We start from the raw sequence: 27,583 nt of genomic DNA on the forward strand, positions 1-27,583 counted from the left end.
GGTTATCTATGTAAATTGTATCTGTATGGTAGAATTATAACAGTGTGCTACTGCATATTGTTTCCAACTCCACATACAGTGACATCTTATCAGTAGCTTGAAGTCAGCCATGATGGGAGTATTTACACTACAGATATCAGCAAATGCTACAAATCAGGGATTTACTGACTACTCGTTGACTACATAGACTTTAAAAAATGATGGAGAAGATGTTAATAATGCAGTGTGCTGTGTTTTGAGCTGTTACACTGTAACTAGCACAAAAAAAATTGAGGAAATATTCTTCGAGTATTTAAAAACTATTACCTGATTCAGCAAAGAAGTTGCTAATAGCATTGGTGAATAAGTGAGACATATCCCTCTGTTGCTCACTTTTGTCTTACTTGCTCATGTAAATGAAAATATCAATCAGCATTCACTGTGGCACTACACTTGTTTGTCAATTGCAACTATAGGCTGGCTAAAGATGTAAGAGCTTAGTAAAAATCAATGAAAGCAATTCTGTGAGAATCCACTGGCTAAATGGAATTTACAATAAAGAGTATTACCTATTTTATTATTTGTAAATTGTGTGCTATACATACATCAGTAAAATTTAGAATAAATTATCTATCTATTTATCTATACAGAATTTTTTTTCCTAGAGAGCTAATGCTAAACACCAGCACACCACCGCATGTTTTCAAAGCAGCTAGAGAGAAAAGATGAACTGTCTATAAAAGAATGACAAGTTAGATCGACAATCAATTTATTGGATTGGCCAAAAAGTCTGTTCCATAATATCTTATGGAAAAGCCTGAACAAAATTTTGGCCAACCCAATATTAACAACTACAGCATCAGGTAGAAAAATGTGGAACAAAATCTTGAGAGTACTAACAGGATACAAAAAAGTCAAACAAGAATTTTATAAATTAAAACTATGTTTAATAAATAAGGTAAAGTAAAACCATTTTTCAGACCTGTTCAATAGCAACAAACCCTCACTAAAGGAAGTTCTAAAGGAAATACTCCCAAAATAGAAGATGTGAGAAGAAATGCTCAACAAAACAAATGGTAAGCATGGGGCTAAATCTCAATAGCACTGACTGTATAAAGTAATGACAACAATAATGGCTAATTTGTGGGAACAAAAAAAATCAAGATAAAACTTAAACACAGGTTGGGAGAGAGGAAGCCGTTTTAATAATTCCTTATATTGTTCTGGAAGAAAGATATTTTATTGAGACTTCATTAAATTATATATACAAGTTGAAAATCTAGAGCAACCACTAGAAGAATAGAAATAAAGTGTATACATTATAAACTTTTCCTATTAAGAGCCAGATAGTAAATAATTTAGGCTTTTTGGGTCAAAAGACAATATCAAGGATATTGTGTAGGTATTTATGTAACAAGCAAGAAAAGTAATTTCTGCAAATATTTTATTGACAACTCACTGAGTACAATTTTTCCCCAGAATACAGTCTACAAATATGAAAAATAGAATTCTTCTGGTGAGGGAGGATAGCATTTTACTTAGAGTTAAAATTAGTGTTCCCTATCATCAAATTGATTGCAAGTAAAAAAGAAAAAAAAACATACAAAAGAAAACAAGAAAAAAGGATCACAGAAAAGGTAGGAAAATAGAAAACAGATTGAAAATCGAAAATAAACTATATATCTTAATATATAGTTTATTAGAATAGGTATAAATGGATTCAAGTCTTCTGCTAAAAGAAAAATCATCAGTATAATTTTTTTTTAATTTAGTTTATAATCCCTGTTTACAAGAGACACACTTAAATTATCAAGCCACAGAAAGGTAAAAATAAAGAGATAGAATTTGTCAGTAAAATACTATCTGAAAGAAAGCTCCTATCCCTTTGTTTTTATTAATTTTAGAATCAGCTTTCCAAGGTTCATTAAAAAACTGCTGAAATTTTGATAGGAATATATTTCTATTTCCCATTGTGGTCACAGGGACTCTAGCCCTTGGTGTTATGAGAATGGTGAAGAAAAGGGCCATTGTGAAAAAACTACCTATTGTTGAAACTCTGGGCTGCTGTAACATGATTTGTTCAGATAAAACTGGAACCCTGATGAAGAATGAAATGACTGTTACCCACATATTTACTTCAGATGGCCTGCGTGCTGAGGTTACTGGAGTTGGCTACAATCCATTTGGGGAAGTGATTGTTGATGGTGATGTTGTTCATGGATTCTATAACCCATCTGTTAGCAAAATTGTTGAGGCAGGCTGTGTGTGCAATGATGCTGTAATTAGAAACAACACTCTAATGGGGAAACCAACGGAAGGAGCCTTAATTGCTCTTGTAGTGAAGATGGGTCTTGATGGACTTCAACAGGATTATATCAGAAAAGCTGAATACCCCTTTACCTCTGAGCAGAAGTGGATGGCTGTCAAGTGTGTGCACCGAACACAGCAGAAAACAAAATCAACTGATGTAACTAACAAAACCTAAACCCGCTGACCTGACTCAGGATCTAGAAGAGGTCAGCCTGGCACAGATGTGAAAAACGTACCAATTTAAAAAAAGCCCCACGGGACTTTGCTGGTGGCGCAGTGGTTAAGAATCCACCTACCAATGCAGGGGACACGGGTTCGATTCCTGGTCTGGGAAGATCCCACGTGCAGTGGAACAACTAAGCCCGTGCGCCACAACTACTAAGCCTGTGCTCTAGAGCCAGTGAGCCACAACTACTGAGCCCATGTGCCGCAACTGCTAAAGCCTGCATGCCTAGAGCCCTGCTCTGCAACAACAAGCCTGCACGCCGCAAAGAGTAGCCCCTGCTCGCCGCAACTAGAGAAGCCTGCAGGCTGCAACGAAGACCCAACGCAGCCAAAAATAAATAAATAAATAAATAAACAAACAAAACAAAAGTATGAGCATATACTTTTAAAGGTATATGAGTATATTTCATATCCTAAACTGAGTCTTCTCATCCAGACCATGGTATATTTTCCCACTTATTCAGGTGTTTATTGTCCTTCAATAATATGTTGTAATTTTCTCCATAAAGAAAAATCTTTTATGAATTTATTTTTCTTGGCACCTTATAGTTTTTGTTGCTGTTGTGAATGATATTGGTTTTATGTTACATTTTCTAATCAGTTATTGCTGGTGAATAGGAACTCCAGTGATTTCTTTTTCTATGTTAATCTTGCTGTGCTTCCTTAATTCATTTTAAAAGCCAACATGCACCCCAATTTCATAGCAGCATTATTTACAATAGCCAAGATATGGAAGCAACTTAAGTGTCCATCAACAGATGAACAGCTAAAGTAGATGTGATATAGATACATATACACAATGGAATACTACTCAGCCGTAAAAAGAATTAAATTTTGCCATTTGCAGCAACATGGATAGACTTGGAGGGTATTATGCTACGTGAAATAAGTCAGAGAAAGACAAATACAGTATGATATCACTTACATGTAGAATCTAAAACATACAAAAAAACTAGTGAATATAAAAAAAAGAAACAGACTCACAGATATAGAGAACAGATTAGTAGTTGCCAGTGGGGAGAGGGAGGGGGAGGGGCAATATAGGGGAAGGAGATTAAGAGGTACGAAGTATTAGGTATAAAATAAACTACATGGATCTATTGTACAACACAGGGAATATAGCCAATATTTTGTAACAACTATAAATGTAGTGATTTTTTTTTTTAGTTATAGTCATATCTTTATTTGAAAATCTCATCTGCCAACTTAGTGCTTTCCACCAACTCGGGGTGCAGAAACCTCCACAGACTTCACAATCTTTTGATTAGGTGCTGCCTTTGTAATAGTCATTGCTGTCTTTATAAAATTGTGAATCACTATATTGAACACCTGTAACTTATATAATACTGTACATCAACTATACTTAAATTAAAAACAAGAGCCAACACATGGTGCTTCCCTGGTGCTTTGGTGGTTAAGATCCCATGCTTCCACTACAGGAGGCGTGGGTTTGATCCCTGTTCAGGGAAGTTCCACATACCATGAGGTGCAGCACCTCCTCCCCCAAAAAAGAAGCCAATGTAACCTCAATAGTAATGCTTGTTAAGAACAACACAAAAGCCTATCATTTCATTCATCATAGACACAAAAATTCTAGATAAAATACTATCAGAACAGAGTAAGTTATTAAAATAATTAAATATTAAAATATTAATTAAAATATTATTAAAATAATAACATTCCATGAAAAAAATGGTGCTATAATTTTTCATCAATAATGTACATAAAGATGGACCCAGGAGCTTAACTAAAAATTAAAATTCCTAGGTTCTATTCCCAGAGATCAGTTAGAATGGAGTGAAAACACGTATATTTTAAGTCTCTCCTCCCCCCAGAGATACCTAGGCAATTATGGCATATGTGGTTTTGTGGGATAAGGACAAAACTTTAGGAAATGCTGAAGAGAATTTTTTTTTAGAAATACAAATGTTATTCATATTGTTAAATCAATCTCCATAATTCAATATATCTCCTAAATAAAGGGGAAAAAAAACCAATAGATATTAGTCTCAATACCAACAGATACTTAAAAAATTTACTAAGATTAAGCAGCAAATAATAATAAACTTAAAGAGTTGCCATGTAATTATCTTTACCATTAATACCAAGAAGCCAGGGAGGCTCACCAGTCTTAACCAATGCTCTTTTGAGGGTTATTGCATACTGATGGAGGTGGGAAAATCAGCTCCTGCCTACACAGTCTATAAGCTTACAACAAAGCTACTGTAATTAAAATAGTATGGTACTTGTATAAGAATAATTAACTGAAACAGAATACAGCATTCAAAAATGGTTTAAAATACCATCACATTGGGATTAGGTTTTCAACATGTGAATTTTGAAGGACACAAACACTCAGTAGACACTGTAGTGTTCAGAAGAGTTCAGGATATCTCTTATCATTTTATAGGGATCTATAAAAATGGATTAAAAAATGGGTACCTAATATGTGACATATCAATATTCCAATTTGTTTAAGGGGTGGGGAGTAATATTACATTTAATTAAATAGTACTAGTAAAATGACAGTCCATCTGGGCAGAGAAAAAGACCCTTACATTATGCTACAAAACATGTATTTCAGATAGATTAGATCTCTGAATATAAAAAGGATATCTATGAAAATATTCTAAGAGAGTGAAGGAAAATTAACATACAAACTCAAGGTGGAATCAACCTGATGGAACCAAAAACACAGAAGCCCTAAAACCATTAAAAAAAAAATGATAGATTTTTAAAACACTTTTTTCGACAAGCTGTAACGTACATACAAAAAGAGCACAAATCCTAAGTGAACAGCTGAATGAACTACCACCAAGTAAGTGCTCCTGTAAAACTACCACCAGGTCAAGAAACAGACGACCTCCAGCTCCCCAGAAGCCCTTCTCACGCTTCTCCTCAATTACCATCCACTTGTACTGTCCCAAAGGCAAATATCATCCTAATTTTTAATACATTAGTTTAACTTTGCCTATTTAAAAACGTAAGTAAACGAAATCCTACATAAGGTATATAGCCTTTTAACTTTCTCTTCTTTTGCTTAACATGTGTGTGAGATTCATCCATATTTCTGTGTGTAGCTATATGTCATTTATTTCCAGAGCTGCATAGTATTTCATTACATTAACCATTCTAGACATTCTACTGATGAATCTTTGAATTGTTTCCAGTTTGGGAGAATTAAAAATAATGCTGCAAGGAAAACTGTGTCCATGTGTCTTGGTGAACACATGCATGCATAAGTATATTAGGTATATACTTAGGAGTGAAACTATTTGGTTAAAGAGAAATCATATGCTTAACTTTAGTATGTATGTCCAATTTTCCAAAGTGGAAGTACCAACTTATACTTCAATCAGCAGTGTATGAGAATTTACTTTACTTCACATCCTTGACAAAATCTGGCATTGTGTCTTTTAAATTTTGGCCGAAGATGATTGATTTGACTACATAAAAGTTAAATATTTCTGTATAAATAGAAAAAAGTGGTATTTATTACTAAGGAAATTGTTTAATAAATTAAGGTACATCCAAATCATAGACTAATATAATGCTATGAAAATAAGTTAGATCTCTAGATATTGTCCGGAAGTGATATTCATGATGTGTTGCCAAGAGAAAAAAGCATGTAGCAGAGTTAAAAAGAAACATACCAAACCTAAACCAAAACCAAACATGAATACTCTCTTATATTTGTGCATGCATGCTTGTATAAGCATAGAACATGCCAAATCATTAATATTTCTGACTTTAGGGTCTTAGGACAGCCAGGTTAAGTTTGATTTCTTATAAAAGCATGTATTACTTTTGTAATTAAAAATTCCAATAAAAATGCCAACAAAAACAACTTCCTGCAGCAGATGCAGAGAGTTTACCAACTATGAACAAAGCACTGCCCTGGATTTTGGCATAGTTTCCTAAAGGCTTATCATCTGATGGAGGAGACAGCTTGGTGGAGAGACTGTCATTTCAAGTTTAGCAAAAAGATCATTTCCTGTTATACCACACAAACTAGCACAAAATAACTTTGAACTTGTGATTTGTCAGTGTCATTTGCCTTTCCTTGGATTACCTTGAGAGAGCCTTCTAAAATAAAAGGAATCTTTTCCTTCTCTTTTTCTTTTTCTTGATCTGATATCTCTGTTTTGCTCATTTCTTTGTTACCTATAATCAGAGAAAATTAAACTTCTTAGTAAAACTCTCTAAAATAAGGTTTCATAGAAGGACCAAGCGTCTGGGTTGTAGGGGATCCCCATTCACTCATCTCTGAATTCTTTTTTTGCCATCTCTAGAGTGGACATCTGAAGTGGAACTGAGCTCTTTTAGGGATGAACAACTCACCATCTGTAGAGGCAGTACATTCCATTCTCAAAGTGTTGAGATTTTGAAGCTTTTAGTGAACTGGACTCTCTCTCACTAGAGTTTTAACCTAATTAATCCTAATTTAACCCCTTAAGACCACACAGAAAAAATTTAACTTTTCTTTCTATACTGAAGCCCTCCTCTTGCCATCATAGTTATTCTGTTGTGAAGATTTACATCTGTCCTGACTTGAGAGGCCTCAAACTGAATGCAATACCTACCAGGTGTATTCCAATCCCAATTCCAAATAAACCATTTTCTGAATTTGGTCCATAGACACCCAGATAATTATTAAGCTTTTGGTTCTGCTCAGAAGCAGAATAAAGAAAAGGCAGTCAACCCACAATTTTTGCTACTAACAGTAAAGTATGGCCTGGACACGATTGTGAGAGGGCAGCCCTACCTGTCTTTTTAGATAGTCCCATCGAGTATTCCAATTACCTAGTGCTGTCCTGCTGCACCCCATCAGGAGGAAAGCTGAGTTGATGGATGGATTATGTAACCATTTTGGTGAAAGGTGAATGCTTCATCTTTGACTTGGTTTTCCAAGTTTTATTTTAGAATCAAGCCAAGCAAATTGGCTTTGGTAGTTTATAGTGGTTGCAAAAACTTTGGAAATTATATAGTTTTGCTTCTTTATAGGAAATCACTCTCAACTTGGTTATCAGAAACAATGAGTATTATTCACACAGAGCTCATTTCCTTTGTACGAACCCAGTGAAATATCTTTACTTTCCAGATGAATTACCTCAACATTTCACTTATTTATCAAGTATCCTTCCTCTTTTTCTCACCCTCTTCTCTCTGACTGACAGCATCAAAGCCAAGAAAATTGACAACAAAAATGAAAATATCTATTGATCCAACATCCTGTAGAGTCCATGTCACAGGCCCCCAATAATCCGTTTTTCCTTCGTTTTTAAATTCTAACTCCCAGTTAGTCTCGGGACTATTTTGTTTACTCTTCCAAGGAAGGTCTTGTTTTAATCTCACTTTGGAAGCCATAATGATTCTTACGGAGACATACTGACTCTGAATCTAACTCATATATTGCCAACAAAACTTAGATAGGTGAACCTATCAATCCCAGCAAAATAAAGACATTTGGCATTTCTCAGCATCACACTGGATCTGAATAGATTGAATCTTTCAGATCTGGCAGGAAGTATGGTCAATATAAGACAAGTATCAATCAATATACAACAAATATTTTCATCATATTTAGAATGCAGCTATTCTATTTTTTAGGGAAAGTGAAGGGTCTCAGAAATTTTGTGGATAACTCTTTTTAATCCTGAAATGTTCACTGTCTTGATTAAATTAATAAATAGAATGTCTTTGGACTTATGTATAAGTTCAACTGGTTACTTATTTTTAGATTTTTTTAATAGAATAAATTTTGCTAGTAGAAGAAATTTTGGTACCAGCAGATTTTATTTCCAGCTCATTCTTGGTCCTACTGATTTCCTCAGCCATGTTAGCTTCCTGATATACAGCTTCTTCTTTTATGATCCAATCTTGAATGGATTTTGCAACAAGTTCCAAATAATTCCTAAAAAAAAAAGCAAAGAACAGCAGGTGACAACTGAGCTAATATTAGTTAAAGTCAACAAGTGCTTAGGATACTGATTGTGCAAATGAAATTTTAAAAAATGAACTGATTCTAAATTGCCCATGTAACAAATGTAATAGCAATATATCCTAGAATATATTTTGTACAAAGTAGTCATATATAAATATCCAATAAACATTTGAAAATTGTTCAGCTTCCTTCATGATTAAAGATGTATAAAATTAAAAATTAGATATTTCCATCCAAACCAAAGATTAAAATGCTTGATAATACCAAGAGTTGATGACGGTTTGGAGAAACAGTCATTCTCAATGCTATTAATTGGAGAGTAATATGGCAAAATCTCTTTTTAGGGCAATTTTATAGCACAATAGGTACTATCTTAATTGACTACCAGCTAAGTGACTCACTGTACTAGCTGAAACACTGCACTCTTGCTATAAAACTTACTGGCCCTTGAATACCCACATCCTAAATACTACACCCTAAGCTGCTTGTGCATTTATGTATACATCAGCATCTTATTGTTTACCAGGATTCAGTAATATTTGCTCCCAAATCCATTTATTCTATTTATACAGATTATTGTAATTATTTTAACTAAATGTTATGTACACTTACAATATATGAATGTCCAAAGAAAGTTGTTGCTAGGGAAAAAAGTTGAAATATCTAGGTTTGACAATAAAGATTAGTTACTGTCAAATTGTATGAAAGTGAGGATAAAAGTTTTGAAAAAATAAAGCTAGATGAATTCTATACTCAAGTTGCTTCATTATTTTCTTTAATTCTTGATCTCTTTTAAAGAAAAGAAATGCAAATTGGAAAAGAAGTAGTAAAACTGTCATGGTTTGCACATGACATGGTACTATACATAGAAAATCCTAACGATACTACCAGAAAACTACTAGACCTCATCAGTTAATCTGGTAAAGTTGTAGGATACAAAATTAATACACAGAAATCTGTTGCACTTCTATACACTAAAAATGAAATAGCAGAAAGAGAAATTAAGTAAACAATCCCACTTACTATTGCATCAAAAAGAATAAAATACCTAGGAATAAACCTATCTAAGGAGGCAAAAAACCTATACTCCAAAAACTATAAGACACTGATGAAAGAAACTGAAGAGGACACAAACAGATGGAAAGATATACTGTGTTCTTGGATTGGAAGAATCAATATGGTTAAAATGACCATAATAACCAAGGCTATCTATAGATCCAATGCAACCCCTATCAAATGCCCAATGGCATTTTTCACAGAACTAGGACAAAATTTTTAAAATTTGTATGGAAATACAAAAGACCCTGAATAGCCAAAGCAATCTTGAAAAAGAAGAATGGAGCTGGAGGAATCTATACTACAGACTCAGACTATACTACAAAACTATAGTCATCAAAACTGTATGGTACTGGCACAAAAAACAGAAACAGACCAATGGAACAGGATAGAAAGCCCAGAAATAAACCCACACACTTATGGGCAATTAAAATCTACGGCAAAGGAGGCAAGAATATACAAAACAATGGAGAAAAGATAGTCTCTTCAATAAGTGGTGCTGGGTAAACTGGACAGTTACATGTAAAAGAATGAAATTAGAACACTCCCTAACACCTACACAAAAATAAACTCAAAATGGATTAAAGACCTAAATGTAAGGCCAGACACTATAAAAAGCTTAGTGGAAAACATAGGCAGAACACTCTTTGATATAAACTGCAGCAACATTTTTTTGGATTTGTCTCCTAGAATAATGGAAATAAAAACAAAAATAAACAAATGGCTCCTAATTAAACTTAAAAGCTTTTGCACAACAAAGGAAACCATAAACAAAATGAAAAGATAACCTACGGAATGGGAGAAAATATTTGCAAACTATGTGATAGAGAAGGGATTGAGTTCCAAAATATACAAACAACACATACAGCTCAATAAAACAAACAAACAAACAACCCAATCAAAAAATGCACAGAAAATCTAAATAGTCATTCTCCAATGAAGACATACAGATGGCCAATAGGCACATGAAAAAAATGCTCAATGCTGTTAATTACTAGAGAAATGCAAATCAAAACTACAATTAGGTTTCACCTCATACCAGTCAGAATGACCATCATCAAAAAGTCTACAAATAATAAATGCTGGAGAGGGTGTGGAAAAAAGGGAACTCTCCGGCACTGTTTGTGGGAATGTAAATTGGTACAGCCACTATGCGGAACAGTATGGAGTTTCCTCAAAAAACTAAAAATAGAGTAACCATATGATCCAGCAATCCCACTCCTGGGCATATATCCAGAGAAAACCATACTTTGAAAAGACACATGTACCCCAGTGTTCACTGCAGCACTATTTACAATAGCTAGGACATGGAAGCAACCTAAATGTCCATCAACAGAGAAATGGATGAAGAAGATGTGGTACATATATACAATGGAATATTACTCAGCCATAAAAAGGAACAAAACTGGTCATTTATAGAGATGTTGCTAGACCTAGAGAGTGTCATACAGACCAAAGTAAGTCAGAAAAACAAATATCATGTTAATGCATATATATGGAATTTAGAAAAATGGTATAGATGATCTTCTTTGCAAAGCAGAAATAGAGACACAGACATAGAGAACAAATGTATGGATACCAAGGGAGAAAGGGGTGGGGTGGGAGGATCTGGGAGATTGGGATTGACACATATACACTATTGATACTAGGTATAAAATAGACAACTAATGAGAACATACTATATAGCACAGGGAACTCTACTTAATGCACTGTGGTGACCTAAATGGGAAGGAAATCCAAAAAAGAGGGGATGTTGTATATGTATAGCTGATTCATTTTGCTGTACAGCAAAAACTAACAAAACATGGTAAAGCAACTATACTCTAATAAAAATTAAGTTAAAAATAATAAAAAAAATTTAATAATAAAATACCTTATTTGCCTAAAAAAAGAGAAAGAAATAAACTGAAAATTGTAGACTATGAATTATGGTTACACAACATCGTCATTTGGAAGGTAAAAGATATCTCAAACTCAACATGCCCCAAATCAAACTCCTGATCTTCCACTCCAAACGGCTCATCAAGCCCTTTGGCCTCTTAGCTGATGGCAAGTCTGCACTTGTCATCAGGTTGAGTTAAATAGGTCAAATACCCTGAAGTTATCTTTGACTACTCTTGTTTCTCATGTTCTTCTTCCAATCTGTCAGGAAATCCAAATGATTTTTTTAAAACATATTTAAAATACATTCAGAATCTGATCACTTCTCATTCCCTTTACCACTACCATCCTGGTCTGTCACTACCACCTTTTGCTAGGATTGCTTCCATAGACTCCCAACAAGTCTCCTTGTTCCTACATTCAACCCCTTGTAGTCTATTCTAGAGAGAGCAAGTAGGAAGATCCGTTTCATCCTTAAGTCATATCATGTCGCTCTTATGCTCAGGACCTTTTAATAAGTCTGCATTTCAAACAAAACCCAGAATCATTACTACTGATCTGTGATGAGAGAACACGGATGTATATATTTCAAATGAGATAACAAAATAAGGAATATTTCAGCATGCAATGATTCAGGAAATTTGCCACCCACAGATACTTTCTGAAAGAATTACTCACAAATGTCTTCCAGCTGCGTTAAGAAAAAACATCCAAGACAATATGGGATATAAGTAAGAGTTGAGAAATAATAAAATTTACAATTAAATGTAGGCAACTATTTATGCCACTTATTTATGATTAAAAAATATTACTTTACAATTGGAAATAAAATTTTTAGGCAATTTCTAAATCGGAGGTAGGAGATTTGTTGGGAGTAAGTGAAAATATGTTAAAGATTTTAACATTTTCTGTGAAATGATATTAACATTCTTTAACCCTAGCTATTACATAAAAATGTTTAAATATGTGATTTAAAAGGATAAGTGTAACTTCTAGAAGAAAATAAATAGAATGTATGACTTTTAAAAATCACATGCTAAGAATGAGCTAAGAAAATTGAATCTAACAAAAGGAAGGAAAGGGATTAATCCTGAAGTAAAAATGTGTGTTTACAAATTTAATGGTAAGACACAGTCCCTGGCTGCCATCTTGGATGCAATGTCCTTTGCCTCACTTCTGCACATGGCTCGCCTGAGCTGAAGTGTTGGTGGCAGCCAGTCCGCACTAGGAACTCTGGTCGGAAGAGCCGGATGCAATGCCTCTGCATGTGGCTCCCTGTGAGCAAGGGAAACCCGACTAAGCACAAAGGGAAAAAAAGCCATCTCAGAGCTGTGACTGTTTTCAAGGCTATTGTTTTTCTCTGTGGAACACTACCTTTGGGGCAAAACAAGGAAGAAGCAGGTGATTCTAACGTGCAGCACAGAAGGAGAGACACTGCAGGCCAGCATCTCCAACTCTGAAAGCACTCCAGACGTGTGGCTCACAGGGTCTTGGTGCTCCGACCAGGTGTCAGGCCTGACCCTCTGAGGTGTGAGAGCCAAGTTCAGGACATTGGTCCACCAGAGGCCTCCTGGCCCCACATAATACCAACCAGCGAGAGCTCTCCCAGAGATCTCCGTCTCAATGCTAAGACCCAGCTCCAATCAACGACCAGCAAACTCCAGTGTTGGACATCCCATGCCAAACAACTAGCAAGATGGGAACCCCACCCATTAGCAGAGATGCCTCCTAAAATCATACTGAGTTCACAGACACCCCAAAACACACCACCAGATGTGGTCCTGCCCACCAAAAAGACAAGATTCAACTTCATCCACCAGAACACAGGCACTAGTCCCCTCCACAACGAAGCCTACACAACCCACTGAACCAACCTTAGCCACTGGGGTCAGACACCAAAAACAACAGGACCGACAAACGTGCAGCCTGCAAAAAGGAGACCCCAAACACAGTAAGTTAAGAAAAATGAGAAGACAGAGAAATACACAGTAGATGAAGGAGCAAAGTAAAAACCCACCAGATCAAACAAATGAACAGGAGATAGGCAGTCTACCTGAAAAAGAATTCAGAGTAATGAGAGTAAAGATGATCCAAAATCTTGGAAACAGAATGGAGAAAATACAAGAACCATTTAACAAGGACCTAGAAGAACTAAAGAGCAAACAAACAATGATGAACACCACAATAAATGAAATCAAAATTTCTCTAGAAGGAATCAATAGCAGAATAACTGAGGCAGAAGAACAGATAAGTGCCCTGGAAGATAAAAGAGTGGAAATAATTGCCACAGAGCAGAATAAAGAAAAAAGAATGAAAAGAATGGAGGACAGTCTGAGAGACCTCTGGACAACATTAAACGCACCAACATTCGAATTATAGGGGTCCCAGAGAGGAAAAAGAAAGAGACTGAGAAAATATTTGAAGAGACCATAGTTAAAAACTTCCTTAATATGGGAAAGGAAATAGTCAATCAAGTCCAGGAAGTGCAGAGAGTCCCATACAGGATAAATACAAGGAGAAACATGCCAAGACACATATTAATCAAATGATCAAAAATTAAATACAAAGAAAAAATATTAAAAGCAGCAAGAGAAAAACAACAAATAACATACAAAGGAATCCTTATAAGGTTAAGAGCTGATCTTACAGCAGAAACTCTGCAAGTCAGAAAGGAGTGGCAGGACATATTTAAAGTGATGAAAGGGAAAAACCAACAACCAAGATGACTCTACCCAGAAAGGATCTCATTCAGATTGCACAGAGAAATTAAAACCTTTTCAGACAAGCAAAACCTAAGAGAATTCAGCACCACCAAACCAGCTTTACAACAAATGCTAAAGGAACTTCTCTAGGCGGGAATCACAAGAGAAGGAAAAGTCCTACATAAACAAAACAAAACAAGTATGAAAATGGTAATAGGAACATACATATTGATAATTACCTTAAATGTAAATGGATTAAATGCACCAACCAAAAGACACAGACTGGCTGAATGGATACAGAAACAAGACCTATATATATGCTGTCTACAAGAGACCCACTTCAGACCTAATGAAACATATAGACTGAAAGTGAGGGGATGGAAAAAGATATTCCATGCAAATGGAAATCAAAAGAAAGGTGGACTAGCAATTCTCATATAAGAAAAAATACACTTTAACATAAGGACTATTACAAGAGACAAAGAAGGACACTACATAATAATCAAGGGATCAATCCAAGAAGAAGATATAACAATTGTAAATATTTATGCACCCAACATAGGAGCACCTCAATACATAAGGCAAATGCTAACAGCCATAAAAGAGGAATTTGACAGTAGCACAATCATAGTAGGGGACTTTAACACCCCACTTTCACCAATGGACAGATCAACCAAAATGAAAATAAATAAGGAAACACAAGCTTTAAATGACACCTTAAACAAGATGGACTTAATTGATATTTATAGGACATTACATCCAAAAACAACAAAACACACTTTCTTCTCAAGAGCTCATGGACCATTCTCCAGGATAGATCATATCTTGGGTCACAAATCAAGCCTTGGTAAATTTATGAAAACTGAAATCATATCACGTATCTTTTCCGACCACAACGCTGTGAGACTAGATATCAATTACAGGAAAAAAAAATGTAAAAAATACAAACACATGGAGGCTAAACAAAATAAGCAGGAGATCACTGAAGAAATCGAAGATGAAATAAAAAAATACCTAGGAACAAAGGACAATGAAAACATGATGACCCAAAACCTATGGGGTGCAGCAAAAGCAGTTCTAAAAGGGAAGTTTATAGCAATACAATCCTACCTCAAGAAACAAGAAACACCTCAAATAAACAACCTAAACTTACACCTAAAGTAATTAGAGAGAGAAGAACAAAAAAACCCTAAACTTAGCAGAAGGAAAGAAATCATAACTATCAGATCAGAAATAAATGAAAAAGAGATGAAGAAAACAGTAACAAAGATCAATAAAACTAAAAGCTCGTTCTTTGAGAAGATAAACAAAATTGATAAACCATTAGCCAGACTCATCAAGAAAAAGAGGAAGAATCAACAGAATTAGAAATGAAAAAGGAGAAGTAACAGCTGACACTGCAGAAATACAAAGGATCATGAGAGATTACTACAAGCACCTATATGGCAATAAAATGGACAACCTGGAAGAAATGGACCAATTCTTAGAAAAGCACAGCCTTCTGAGACTGAACCAGGAAGAAATAGAAAATATAAACAGATGGATCAGAAGCACTGAAATTGAAACTGTGATTAAAAATCTTCTAACAAACAAAAGCTCAGGACCAGATGGCTTCGCAGGCGAATTCTATCAAATATTTAGAGAAGAGCTAACACCTATCCTTCTCAAACTCTTCCAAAATATAGCAGAAGGAGGAAACTCCCAAACTCATTCTACAAGACCACCATCACCCTGATACCAAAACCAGACAAAGATGTTACAAAAAAAGAAAACTACAGGCCAATATCACTGTTGAACATAGATGCAAAAATCCTCAACAAAATACTAGCAAACAGAATCCAGCAGCACATTAAAAGGATCATACACCATGATCAAGTGGGTTTTATCCCAGGAATGCAAGGATTCTTTAATATATGCAAATCAATCAATGTGATACACCATATTAACAAATTGAAAGATGAAAACCATATAATAATCTCAATAGATGCAGAAAAAGCTTTCGACAAAATTCAACACCCATTTATGATAAAAAAAACTCTCCAGAAAGTAGTCATAGAGGGAACTTACATCAACATAATAAAGGCCATATATGACAAACCCACAGCCAACATTGTTCTCAATGGTAAAAAACTGAAACCATTTCCACTAAGATTAGGAACAAGGTTGCTCACTCTCACCACTATTATTCATAGTTTGGAAGTTTTAGCCACAGGAATCAGAGAAGAAAATGAAATAAAAGGAATCCAAACTGGAAAAGAAGTAAAGCTGTCACTGTTTGCAGAGGACATGATACTATACATACAGCATCCTAAAGATGCTACCAGAAAACTACTAGAGCTAAGCAATGAATATGGTAAAGTAGCGGGGTACAAAACTAATGCACAGAAATCTCTTGCATTCGTATACACTAATGATGAAAAATCTGAAAGAGAAATTAAGCAAATGCTCCCATGTACCACTGCAATAAAAAGAACAAAATACCTAGGAATAAACCTACCTAAGGAGACAAAATACCTATAGCAGAAAACTATAAGACACTGATGAAAGAAAGTAAAGATGATACAAACAGATGGAGAGATATACCATGTTCTTGGATTGGAAGAATCAACATTGTGAAAATGACTATACTACCCAAAGCAATCTACAGAGTCAATGCAATCCCTATCAAACTATCAATGGCATTTTTCACAGAACTAGAAGAAAAAATATCACAATTTGCTTGGAGACACAAAAGACCCCAAAGAGCCAAAGCAATATTGAGAAAGTAAAATGGAGCTGGAGGAATCAGGCTCCCAGACTTCAGGCTGTACTACAAAGCTGCAGTAATCAAGACAGTATGGTACTGGCACAAAAACAAATATAGATCAATGGAACAGGCTAGAAAGCCCAGAGAGAAACCCATGCACATACAGTCACCTTATGTTTGATAAAGGAGGCAAGAATATACAATGAAGAAAAGACAGCCTCTTCAATAAGTGGTGCTGGGAAAACTGGACAGCTACATGTAAAAGAATGAAATTAGAACACTCGCTAACACCATACACAAAAGCCAACTCAAAATGGATTAAAGACCTAAATGTAAGGCCAGACACTATCAAACTCTTAGAGGGAAACATAGGCAGAACACTCTATGACATAAATCACAGCAAGATTCTTTTTGACCCACCTCCTAGAGAAATGGAACTAAAAACAAAAATAAACAAATGGGACCTATGAAACTTAAAAGCTTTTGCACAGCAAAGGAAAGCAGAAACAAGATGAAAAGACAACCCTCAGAATGGGAGAAAATATGTGCAAATGAAGCAACTGACAAAAGGATTAATCTCCAAAATTTACAAGTATCTCATGCAGCTCAATATGAAAAAAACAAACAACCCAATCCAAAAATGGGCAGAAGACCTAAATAGACATTTCTTCATAGAAGAGATACAGATTGCCAACAAGTACATGAAAGGATGCTCAACATCACTAATCATCAGAGAAATGAAAATCAGAACTATAATGAGGTATCACCTTACACCAGTCAGAATGGCCATCATCAAAAAATCTACAAGCAGTAAATGCTAGAGAAGGTGTGGAGAAAAGGGAATCCTCTTGCATTGTTGGTGGGAATGTAAATTGGTACAGCCACTATGGAGAACAGTATGGAGGTTCTTTAAAAAACTAAAAATAGAACTACCATACAACCCAGCAATCCCACTACTAGGCATACACCCTGAGAAAACCATAATTGAAAAGAGAAATGTACCATAATGTTCATTGCAGCACTATTTACAATAGCCAGGACATGGAAGCAAGCTAAGTGTTCATTGAGAGCTGAATGGATAAAGAAGATATGGCACATATACACAATGGAATATTACTTAGCCATAAAAAAGAAACAAAATTGAGTTATTTGTAGTGAGGTGGATGGACATAGAGTCAGTCATACAGAGTGAAGTAAGTCAGAAAGAGAAAAACAAATACCGTATGCTAACACATATATATGGAATCTAAAAAAATAAAGAGGTTCTGAAGAACGTAGAGGCAGGACAGGAACAAAAACTCAAATGTAGATAATGGACTTGAGGACACAGGCAGGGGGAAGGGTAAGCTGAGACAAAGTGAGAGAGTGGCATTGACATATATACACTACCAAATGCAAAATAGATAGCTAGTGGGAAGCAGCTGCATAGCACAGGGAGATCAGCTCGGTGCTTTGTGACCACTTAGAGGGGTGGGGTAGGGAGTGTGGAAGGGAGACGCCAAAGGGAGGAGATATGGGGATATATGTATGTGTATAGCTGATTCACTTTGTTATAAAGCAGAAACTAACACACCATTGTAAAGCAATTATACTCCAATAAAGATGTTAAAATAAATAAATAAGTAAATAAATAAATAGAAATCCCAAAGAGTCTAATAACCATGACAGAAGTTGTATCAGTAATTAAACATCATCCCAAGTCCAGATATTCTTATTTAGAAGTTTTACCACATGCCAAAGGAACATATATCTTAGTCTTGCACAAACTCAATCAGAAAATCAAAAAATAGAAATGAAAAAGGAGAACATCAACCCATTAATTTACGAGGCTAATAAAATCCCAATACGAAAGCCAGACAAGAACGTTTAAAGAAAGGGAAATTATAGCTGAGTCTTACCCACGAATACAGGTCCAAATATTGTAAATAATCTATTAGCAAACCTAATGCAGTAATTTATAAAAAAAGATAACATAATGGACAAATTGGATTTTCACAGGAATAAGGTTGAACACTAGGATATCGATTAATAAAATTTAGCACTTTAACGAATAAAAAAGAACACCTAAATTGATGTAGAAAAATCATTTGATATGATTTAATAGTTACTTATGATTAAGAACTCAGATCAAACTAGTAACAGGAAGAACTTTTCTAACCTAATAAGGAGTATTTACATAAACCCTACAGTAGAAAAACAAAAGCAAAAACATACTTAATAGATGAATATTCAAAACCTAGAGCAAGACAAGGATGTTCACAAAATTGTATTGGAAGTCCTAGTCAGCAGAGAAATGAAAAATATAATTACTGGAATGAGAAACAAAACAAAGAAAAGCACAGTTTAAGATATTAGCTTGGTACATCTGTTGTGTGCCTTAATTTTGAAAAATCATCTCATGACTTTAAAATGTGTGTTCCCATGTATGCATATATGTATGCACACAACCTATTTCCCCAATTATTCTATAGGACCATGTTCGTCCTATCTTTCTGTATCCCTTAGGACTAAAACAATTCTATACAAATAATAAATACTGAATATACATTAACCAGTATCGAAAAATAATGAAAAGTCCTCATTATTAATAAGGAGAGAAAGCAAAATTTTAAGTTAGCAATGGAATAAGGATCTGGGAAGGAAAAAAATCGCTGATTCCTAGAGGCCTCAGTTTGCTGGGAACCTGACTGCATGTGCCACTCAGCTGCCCTACTTTTGAGTCTTCCCTAGATCAAGTGGAGTTACCACAAACCAGCATGCAGAATGTCATGTTTTGTAGTTCCTACTTTAAATCTTTCAGAGGCTGTTTCATTGGAGTCTAAATGAATCAAATGTAATTTAGTAATATCCCCACTAGATTCAATGGGATAGGGAATGACATCTGTCTTCCTTGGGGAGATAGTTTCAATGCCTATCAACAGTGCCTGGCACACACATTCAACTTGGTGAGCTGAATTGAATCTATAGTATCACACAAATGTTTTTATCAAGTTTAACCACCCAGCTTAGGCTATAAGAACTAAAAACTAGGTAACTAGCAAACTAAGCTAAGACAACTAACTAACCAAACTATCTAAGTTGGTTACCTGAATCCAACATTAGAGTGAAGAGCAATGTTCCAATGTTCACCGTGCAGACGTTGCAAATTCATTGGATTATGAAAGACCAACAGTAAAGAGTTATCTTGGGTGTGGTAATAAGAATCAATACACTTGTATTGCTGATTGGCTTCTTGAAGAACCTGAAAATCAAAACAAATCCATTGTTGTGTCTTTTTATCCCAAGAGAAGGGTCTCCTGCTAGGGCATTTCTCTGCCCTCTTATTTTTCTCCACTTATCTCCATGATGTTAGTCAAGGTGAGAGCATAGATGGCAGACGTTTTCAGGAGCATTTTAGCAACTTTTAAAGAAAAACAAATCCTAGGCTCCAGGCATAGAGGCATTTGCTCAAGTGTTCTTCATTAACGCTGGGAGATAATAATTAAGTCTAGGAGTTTTTTATTTAACGTTTTCCATGCCTTCATATAGATCATCTCATTTTGTCATCATAAAAGCCCCAGATAAATAGGTATGATTATTTTTTCCATTTCAAAATATTAAAAGCTGCATTTTTCAGCATCAGTTGTGGCCAAGAGGGGATAAGATACTCGTCCAAGAATATGGAGTCCCTAAGTTCTGGTGCCAGGGCTAATACCAGTCTTTCGACTCTACATGTCACATTTCACACTCCACACAGTGCTCTCCACTACACCACGCTGTAGTACAGAGACATGCTGTGAGCGGTCCTCCTGATATTGTTTCTACATGACTTCTATCCTTGGCCCTTTCCAAAACATTCTATCTTCAGCATTGCAATTGCAGCCACAAACAGAGGGGCAGAGTAGGCAGCTCGCTGTCCTGTTGCCTTTTCCTTATGCCAATCAACATAAAGAAATATATGCATAGGGAAATCAATTAGACAGCTGTGGGTTTTTGTTTTTCTTGTCTATATCAATTCAGTGGCGGCAGCTTTCTGTTCTCTACCTTTCAGATGATCTGAAGGCATGGAATTGCACATTATGTCAGGAAAGGACTGTTTTACTTTTGCTTTCAATTTTACACTGGTAGCATAACTAAAATAATATATGTACTTCCCCAATCTAGTCCCCTCTATGAGTGTCTCTATGAAGTGGCATTTCAATTTTTACATCTGTTCCCTGAGAGCCAATACAAGAAACACACATGTGGTAAATATTTTTGCATTTAAAAAATTTTGCTATGTGGGGTGCTATCCATTACTTTACTTTTTTTGGCAAATTCCTTTCATATTTTAAGTCCAAAAAACAAATATTTTTATTTCTGATGAACCTGTATTCTTCCTTGTATTAGAGAGCTCCACAATCTTTGTGTTTTCACATTTACTTTGACTGCTGGGGTAAACATCTATTAAGTATGTTTTTGTTTTTGTTTTTTTGCTGTAGGGTTTATGTAACCTAATACTCATTAGGTTAGAAAAGTTCCTCCTGTTACTAGTTTGCTCTGAGTTCTTAATCATTAGTGACTATTAAATCATATCAAATGATTTTTCTGCATCAATTTAGGTGTTCTTTTTTATTCTTCAATCTGTTAAAGTGCTAAATTTTATTAATAGATATTCTAGTGTTCAACCTTACATTCCTGTGAAAATTCAAATTGTACATTATGTTTTCTTTTTTTTTTATAAATTACTGCATTTGGTTTGCAAATAGCACTAAGTTTCTCAGAGCTGTAGTTGTTCTTAATATTTGATAAGCTTTCATACAATGTATTTCCTGTCCTTTTTAAAAACTTGGCCACAGCACTGTAAATCAACTATACTCCAATAAAATAAATTTTAAAAACTTGGCTTTTACCTATTTTTCTGCATTAATATTGTTGTTCTCATTAACTACTTTTCTCATTAAAAATGAAGACCTACTATGTGCCAGGCACCATGTAGGTTCTAGAAAAACAAAATGAACAAGATAGGTAAGATTTTTCTCCAAAATCTGATTAAGATTTTTCTAGAGAATTCTGGAGTTCAGAGATGTGTGTCTAAGAAGATGAAATTGATGGAACATCTGATACAGACAGAAGGGATTGGCATGGACCAAGAGTGGAGCAGGCTGATGACTAGGAGGATATTACAGTAGATGGAGAGGATGGTACTTGAATTAAAGTAGGAGCAGTGGAGATGGTGAAGAGCTTGAAGATATATTTTGAGGTTATACCCTCAAAACTTGATGGATCAGACATGCAGGACAAAGGAAAAGCTGAAGTAAGGAATGACTCTTAGCCTTTTGGCTTGATGGTGACATTTTCTGAGATGGATGAGGGGAGAAACATGCTTAGGTGGGAAAATTATCTGCTTCATGTGGGACACTAAATATTTAAGAGGCCTATCAGAAATTCAAGTGGCATTTAGAGGTAGGGACAGTAATGTGGAGCTCAAGATAGAGATAATTTGGAAGATAAAATTCTATGAGTCATTAGGGTTAGACATATATAATAGATGAAATCATTAAAAGAATGTTTACAGAGGAAAGAAGACAATTCAGGACTGAGACTTGAGGCACTTCAATATTTAGATATTAGGTGGAGGAGAAGTATTAGACAAAATTCCAAATGGAGCACTGAGGAGGAATCCAGTATGGTGTCTTGGAAACCAAGAGCGAAGAGTGTATCACAGGGAATTGATCAGCTTTGTTGATGAAAAGGTCAAGGAAGATGAACAGAGATAAGTGTTCATTTAGGTTTGGCAGGACAATTATGTGTGACCTTGAAAAGTGAAGCTTCATGGAGTGGAAAGGACAGAGCTAAATCGAAATAGTCTGAAGTGAACTTCCAGTTAAAAATGGAAGATTAAACACATGTACTCACTAACCCCTCAGTAAAGAAACTGTCAAAATTTTGAGTTTTAATATCACAAAGTTGAAGGCCACAGAAGAGGAGACAAAAGCAACAGCATTTTAGAAGGTAGAAAGCAGAAGGATAAGTGGTAACAGATTTAGCAGAACATGGAAAGCCAAATCCTAAGAGTAGTTTTAAGAGAGACCAGACGGAACTTTATCTGTGTGCAGAAATACAGAAAGGCTCAAGAAATGGCAGAGTGAGGTACCTCTGAAAGTGGAGTGAAGGTGGCATTGAAAATAGGAAGTCTTTTAAGAAGCCTCAACAGTCCTGAGCAGCTGGGGGACTGTCCATCTCCCACCTCAGCAGAAGAGAGGATTATTACCAACAGAAGGTGACCCTGTGGATTCTAAGAAGAGGGACCCTAGGCACCACTGAAGGAGACCTATACCACAGAAAAAAGAGAATTCTGTAAAAGTCTAAATTGGCATGGTCCAAGAGAAATATAAGGTAAGCCACAAATGTGAGCCATGTGTGTAATATAAAATTTTATAGTAGCCATATTTTATAGTAGCCATATTTTTAAAGAGGTAAAATTATAACTGTATATTTTATTTAACCTAATATGTCAAAAATATATTATCATTTCAATATGTAATCCATGTAAAAATTGCTAATGAAATGTATCACCTTCTTTTTCAACTAAATCGTTGAAAATCTGGTGTGCACAGCATTTATATAGCTATACTTATGTAGTGTATAGCCTACTTACAGCCCATCTCACTTTAACTCGCAACATTTCAAGTACTCAGAAGCTACATGTGACTAGTGATTACCACATTGGACAACGCAGATCTGGAGGCTGAGTGGGAAGACACCTTAAACTCTTTCCCTCTATCACTCAGCTCCTAAAACCCTGACTGGTAAGTTATATCTTGAAGACAGGAGATTAGATTTTTCTTTTTTTCCTGGAGACTCTAAATGGCCCAAGAGTACAGAACTAATACTTTAACACTGATGGGTCTCCCAAGAAAACCCCCCAGCCAAATTACCCAACAACGAAGTCCAGTTGTTGACAACTTCCCTCTATCCTGACCTCAGGTAGCACTTCCTATCATATTTTTAGTGTCTCACTAATATGAGAGGCAAATACCACTAGATATTATTCTCCAATATGAAAAATGAAGATCTCCCCTCCTCTCCCCCAAAAAACAAAAAGTTAAAAAAAAATTTGAGGAAAAGAGACAATGCAGGGAGAAGACACTATGACTTCAAAGGACTTTAATATCCTCATAGAGATAAGAGAAGATATGGTACCAGGGAATGTGAACAGTGTGCTCTATAAAGGTAATTTTTAATTATAAATAGAACTTAAAGAAATTAACATTATAACAACAGACACAGAAGACCCAATAGAAAAATTGAATGAAAGCAGAGCCATATTTCCAGAATAAGAAGAAAAGGTGTTGTAAACTAGGAGGGAAAAGGTAAATAAACTGGAAGTTCAGTCCAGGAAGTCCAACACCAGAATAATAGGAGTTTCAGGAAGGAAGACTAAAGAAAACAGAGGGGAGATGATTTAGAGTGATGATTGTATAACATTTCCCAGAATATAAAGACAGGAGTCTCTGGATTATACTGGGCTCCCCAGTACAATATGAGAAATAGAACCACATACCAAGGCACATCAACAGGAAATCTAGAACACTGGAACAAAGAGAAAATCTTAAAAACCTTACAGAGAGAAGAAAAAAAAAAAAACAGACTAAAGTGATCAGGAATCAGAATTTCATTCTTTTTTCTCAAGGACAATCTGGAAAGCTAAAAGACTATTGAAGAATGCCTTCAAAATGTCAAAGGGAAATACTTTTTATTTTATTTTATTTTTTTTTTGTGGTATACGGGCCTCTTACTGTTGTGGCCTCTCCCGTTGCGGAGCACAGGCTCTGGATGCGTAGGCTCAGTGGCCATGGTTCTCGGGCCTAGCCTCTCCAAGGCATGTGGTATCTTCTCAGACCAGGGCGCGAACCCATGTCCCCAGCATCGGCAGGCGGACTCTCAACCACTGCGCCACCAGGGAAGCCCAGGAAAGTACCCTTTAACTTAGCATTTTATGTAAAGCCAAACTGGCAGTCAAATGTAAGGATAGAATTAAGATACTTTCAAACATCCAATGCCTCAAAAATTTATGGAAGCAACTTGAAGAGACGGTCCCCTACAAAAAGAGTAACCCAAGAGAGAGGACAACATGGGATTCAGAGGACAGAGTATCTAACTGGAAATAGAGGCAAAGGATGTGGCCATGATAGTGAAGGGAGATCGCAGGACCACAGCTGTGCGGCAGGCTTTCTCTGAAAATTGGTAGAATTTTCTTTGCTGCTTTGTAGCTTCTGGCAGTGGCCATCAATCCTTGGTGTATGTTGGCTTGCACCTGCGTCATTCTAACCTCTGCCTCTCTGGTCACAAAATATTCTCCCTGTGTGTCCTTGTCTTTACTGGGTATTTTCTTCTTCTTACAAGGACGTCAGTCATATTTGATTAGAGCTCACCATAATGCCCTCATCCTAACTTGATTACATCTTTTAGACACCCTAATTCCAAATAAGATAACACTTTTAGGTCCTGGTGTAAGGATTCTAAAAATTCTTTTCGGGGACACTGTTCAACACATAACAATCCACACTGTGGCCTCTCAAATTCATATCCTCCCGATATGTAAAATATATTCACCCAATCCCAATATCCCTCAAAGTTTTAACCCTTTCCAGCATCAACTCTAAGGTCCAAATTTTACCTAAATATCTTCAAAATCAGTTATGGGTGAGACTCAGTTTCTGGTCCCTCCTTGGGCAAAATTCCTATTCATGTGTGACCCTGTGAACCCAGAAGACAAGTAGAGGGCAAGCAGAGGTTGAGAGCACACAGGAAAGGCATTGCTTAGACAACAAAATTGATAGAATACCTGTTAGGTTTGAATGGACTGAAAGGAGATTTACTCTTTGGTAGAGAATTTGGGGGGTAGTAATGATAAATGAATAACAAACTAAACAAATGAAAAGGAAATGTAATCATAGAATACTATACAGTTCAGTTGTGAATAGTTTTTATATAATTGAAATAAGGTAAATCTTGAAATCTAACCAAAAATTATGATATAGTTAACAGTGTTGGAGAATGGCAAGGAGAAATGCTGCTGTGAGTGTATGAATGAATGTATGCGCACATGTGTGTGTTTGTGTGTGTGTGTGTATGTGTCTGACTGTGTGTTATATGGGGGGTGGGCAAGCTGTCTTCTCAAGAAGGAGTTAATTGATGATGATGCCCCAAACTAAAACTAAGACTAAATATACTTGTTACTTAGAGACAATTAAGTAACAAAAGAAACAGGTAAATACCTGGAAGATTTTTACCTCTGGGAATTTTGGCGTGGGAGTGGGTGGGAGCTGTTATTTTTTGTAAGACTCTTTATACAATTTTTTGGCTTTAAAAATATGTGGATGATTATGGAGAACAGTATGGAGGTTCCTTAAAAAACTAAAAATAGAACTACCATACAATCCAGCAACCCCGCTACTGGGCATATACCCTGAGAAAACCATAATTTGAAAAGAGTCATGTACCACAATGTTCACTGCAGCACTATTTACAATAGCCAGGACATGGCAGCAACCTAAATGTCCATCAACAGATGAATGGATAAAGGAGATGTAGCATAGATATACAATGGAATATTACTCAGCCATAAAAAGAAATGAAATTGAGTTATTTGTAGTGAGGTGGATGGGCCTAGAGTCTGTCATACAGTCATACAGAGTGAAGTAAGTCAGAAAGAGAAAAACAAATACCATATGCTGACACATATATATGGAATCTAACAGAAAAAAAAAAGGTTCTGAAGAACCTAGGGGCAGGACAGGAATAAAGACAGACGTAGAGAATGGATTTGAGGACATGGGGAGGGGGAAGGGTAAGCTGGGATGAAGTGAGAGAGTGGCATGGACATATATACACTACCAAATGTAAAACAGATAGCTAGTGGGAAGCAGCCACATAGCACAGGGAGATCAGCTTGGTGCTTTGTGACCACATAGAGGGGTGGGATAGGGAGGGTGGGAGGGAGGCTCAAGAGGGAGGAGATATGGGGATTTATGTATATGTATAGCTGATTCACTTTGTTATAAAGCAGAAAGTAACACACCATTGTAAAGCAATTATACTCCAATAAAGATGTTAAAAAAATGTGGATGTAAAACTTTGATAAAAGTAAAATTGTAATTAAAAAGATAAAACAAAAGAGTACAGGTTTTTGCATAAAACGTAAAAGCAACAAAAAGTTCATTTTAGCGTTACTCATTATTTTGCATAGTGGTTAAGGGCACAAGTTCTGGGGCTGGATTTCTTGGGCTCGTATCTTGCTTCTCTCACTCATCAGCCATGTGACCTTGGACAAAAGTTACTGTTGGTACTGTACTGTTGGTACAGTTTCCTACTATTTAAATAGTTTCACAGGATTATTGAAGAGATTAAATAAGCTAATAATACATATTAATCATTGACTAGCATATGGTAAGTGCTCAGTAAATGTTAGCTATCACAACTTCCATTGACCTTGGACACAACTTCCATGTGACCTTGGACAAAAGTTACTGTTGGTACTGTACTGTTGGTACAGTTTCCTACTATTTAAATAGTTTCTACTTCACAGGATTATTGAAGAGATTAAATAAGCTAATAATACATATTAATCATTGACCAGCATATGGTAAGTGCTCAGTAAATGTTAGCTATCACAACTTCCATTGACCTGTTAAATGTATCAGAAAATACTTGGAAATGTTGCGAAAACTGAAGAGAACTGACAGGCAATATGGGGGAAAATAAGGTTACTTCCCA

At 35.8% G+C, this 27,583-nt stretch overlaps 1 protein-coding gene across 1 annotated transcript in view; it reads right to left on the bottom strand.

The window, feature by feature from the left end:
* Nucleotides 1-27,583, bottom strand: part of SPAG17 (sperm associated antigen 17) — a 232,028-nt gene that overhangs the window by 108,194 nt on the left and 96,251 nt on the right. The window contains 3 exon segments of the mRNA XM_032628568.1: nucleotides 6,587-6,678; nucleotides 8,238-8,428; nucleotides 19,930-20,084. Of these exon segments, the coding sequence (XP_032484459.1) occupies nucleotides 6,587-6,678; nucleotides 8,238-8,428; nucleotides 19,930-20,084 (438 nt within the window).

The sequence above is a fragment of the Phocoena sinus genome, chromosome 1 (assembly GCF_008692025.1).
Source record: "Phocoena sinus isolate mPhoSin1 chromosome 1, mPhoSin1.pri, whole genome shotgun sequence".
NCBI classification, from domain to species: Eukaryota; Metazoa; Chordata; class Mammalia; order Artiodactyla; family Phocoenidae; genus Phocoena; species Phocoena sinus.